Raw genomic sequence first — 1,521 nt, 5'->3', positions numbered from 1 at the left:
GTATGTAAATGTTCATTATTAAAGGTGCAATGTGTAACTTTGTGCTCATAACTTTTTGCACTAACAATCAAAGTGATCCAAGCTCCATATGAACTAAGCAGTGTCTTACCCTGGTTAAGAGCCCACCTCCTCCACAGTCTGAGACACTCAAAGCAGAAATGAAACTACAGGTTGCACTTTTAGCAATATCTTTCAAATAGCACCATCTGTTGTCTACAATTCTGTAGTAGCCCTTTGTTTCACCAGGAAAGTCAGTTTAGAACAAATTCTTATTTACAATGACGGCCTACCTCCGGCCAAACCCGGACGACAATGGGCCAATTGTGCACTGCCCTATGGGACTCCCAATCACGGCCGGTTGTGATCAAGGCTTGAATCGAACATGGGTCTGTAGTGCAAGTGTGGCCATCTCCGGTCTTGGAGCACCCCAGTGTGTCCAACAGGTTTAATACACACTACTCATGCTTGGCTGGAACAAGTACCTAGTACGACACACAGTTGCAGGGTCATCATTGAAACATTAGGGGGTGTCGTTTAGATAAACACTACTATAGACCTCTGACACACTTCACTTTAGTGGGTGTATGAGTTGATCCGCCCATTAAACACCACACACATCTTCAGACACAACTATTTACCATCTGTCTCTCAGGAGAAGATCACTCACTATAAGGATCGAGACAAGCAACAGTTATCCATTAAGCTGTTGTCAGAGAGACTGTGGATGATGGGTTGTCTTGTGGTCACCGGGGTTCTACTTGTGATTCTACTGTTCCATCCTCCAGCAGCTCAGAGTAAGTTTACCATGTAGGTTTACCATCTATGTTTAGTAAGTTTACCATCTATGTTAACTAAGTTTACCATCTATGTTTAGTAAGTTTACCATCTATGTTAAGTAAGTTTACCATCTGTTTAATAAGTTTACCATCTATGTTTAGTAAGTTCACCATCTACGTTTATAGAAATATGTCAGCTGTTTCGGAGCTGAGTAAATGTTACAATTCATTAGATAAAAATGTTGATATACTGCTTTGTTTTTTGATTGTGTTGTTAATATCAACTTAATTCATTACATTGCTAATGATGTTAAATGATACTATAGTGTGTCGTTGAATTTATGCAATAATACTTCCCATTTTCTGTTATACTGACTTTGTTGAGGACACATGCTTTAAATATATTCTCTCATTCATCTGCATATGAATATGTTGTGTATATTTGCTGCTGTTGGTACATTATGCTCTTGTCACACTGCCCTTTACCACAGTGGAGAGCCCAGATACAGATGGTGAGGCCGTGATAATCGAAGAGTTTTGTCTGAAAATCTCTGATGATTCGCACTGTACAACCGCTGAACCAGAGCCCAGACAAACGGTTACCAACAAGGAGTCAGCTGAGAGCACACAACTGGCAAGGTCTTCTCCGTCGAATGACAAGGAAGGTGGGTCACTCGAGCTTTGAAACGTCTAACAAGATATCTTCATCCTTAGAGCACAAGACCTCATCCCAAAAGTATAGATT

General features: G+C 40.6%; 1 protein-coding gene across 2 annotated transcripts in view; it reads left to right on the top strand.

Annotated features, from left to right (window-relative positions):
- The first annotated feature begins 653 nt into the window (after nucleotides 1–653).
- Nucleotides 654–1,521, top strand: part of LOC135516434 (uncharacterized) — a 4,991-nt gene continuing 4,123 nt past the window's right edge. For both annotated transcript variants that reach the window (XM_064940757.1, XM_064940758.1), the window contains exons 1-2: nucleotides 654–794; nucleotides 1,268–1,441. In XM_064940757.1, the coding sequence (XP_064796829.1) occupies nucleotides 725–794; nucleotides 1,268–1,441 (244 nt within the window). In that variant the 5' untranslated portion in view covers nucleotides 654–724. The remainder of the gene's footprint in view (nucleotides 795–1,267; nucleotides 1,442–1,521) is intronic.

Source organism: Oncorhynchus masou, chromosome 27 (assembly GCF_036934945.1).
Source record: "Oncorhynchus masou masou isolate Uvic2021 chromosome 27, UVic_Omas_1.1, whole genome shotgun sequence".
NCBI lineage: Eukaryota > Metazoa > Chordata > Actinopteri > Salmoniformes > Salmonidae > Oncorhynchus > Oncorhynchus masou.
The sequence above is the reverse complement of the archived record's forward strand: the minus strand, read 5'-3'. Positions and strand labels throughout refer to the sequence as shown.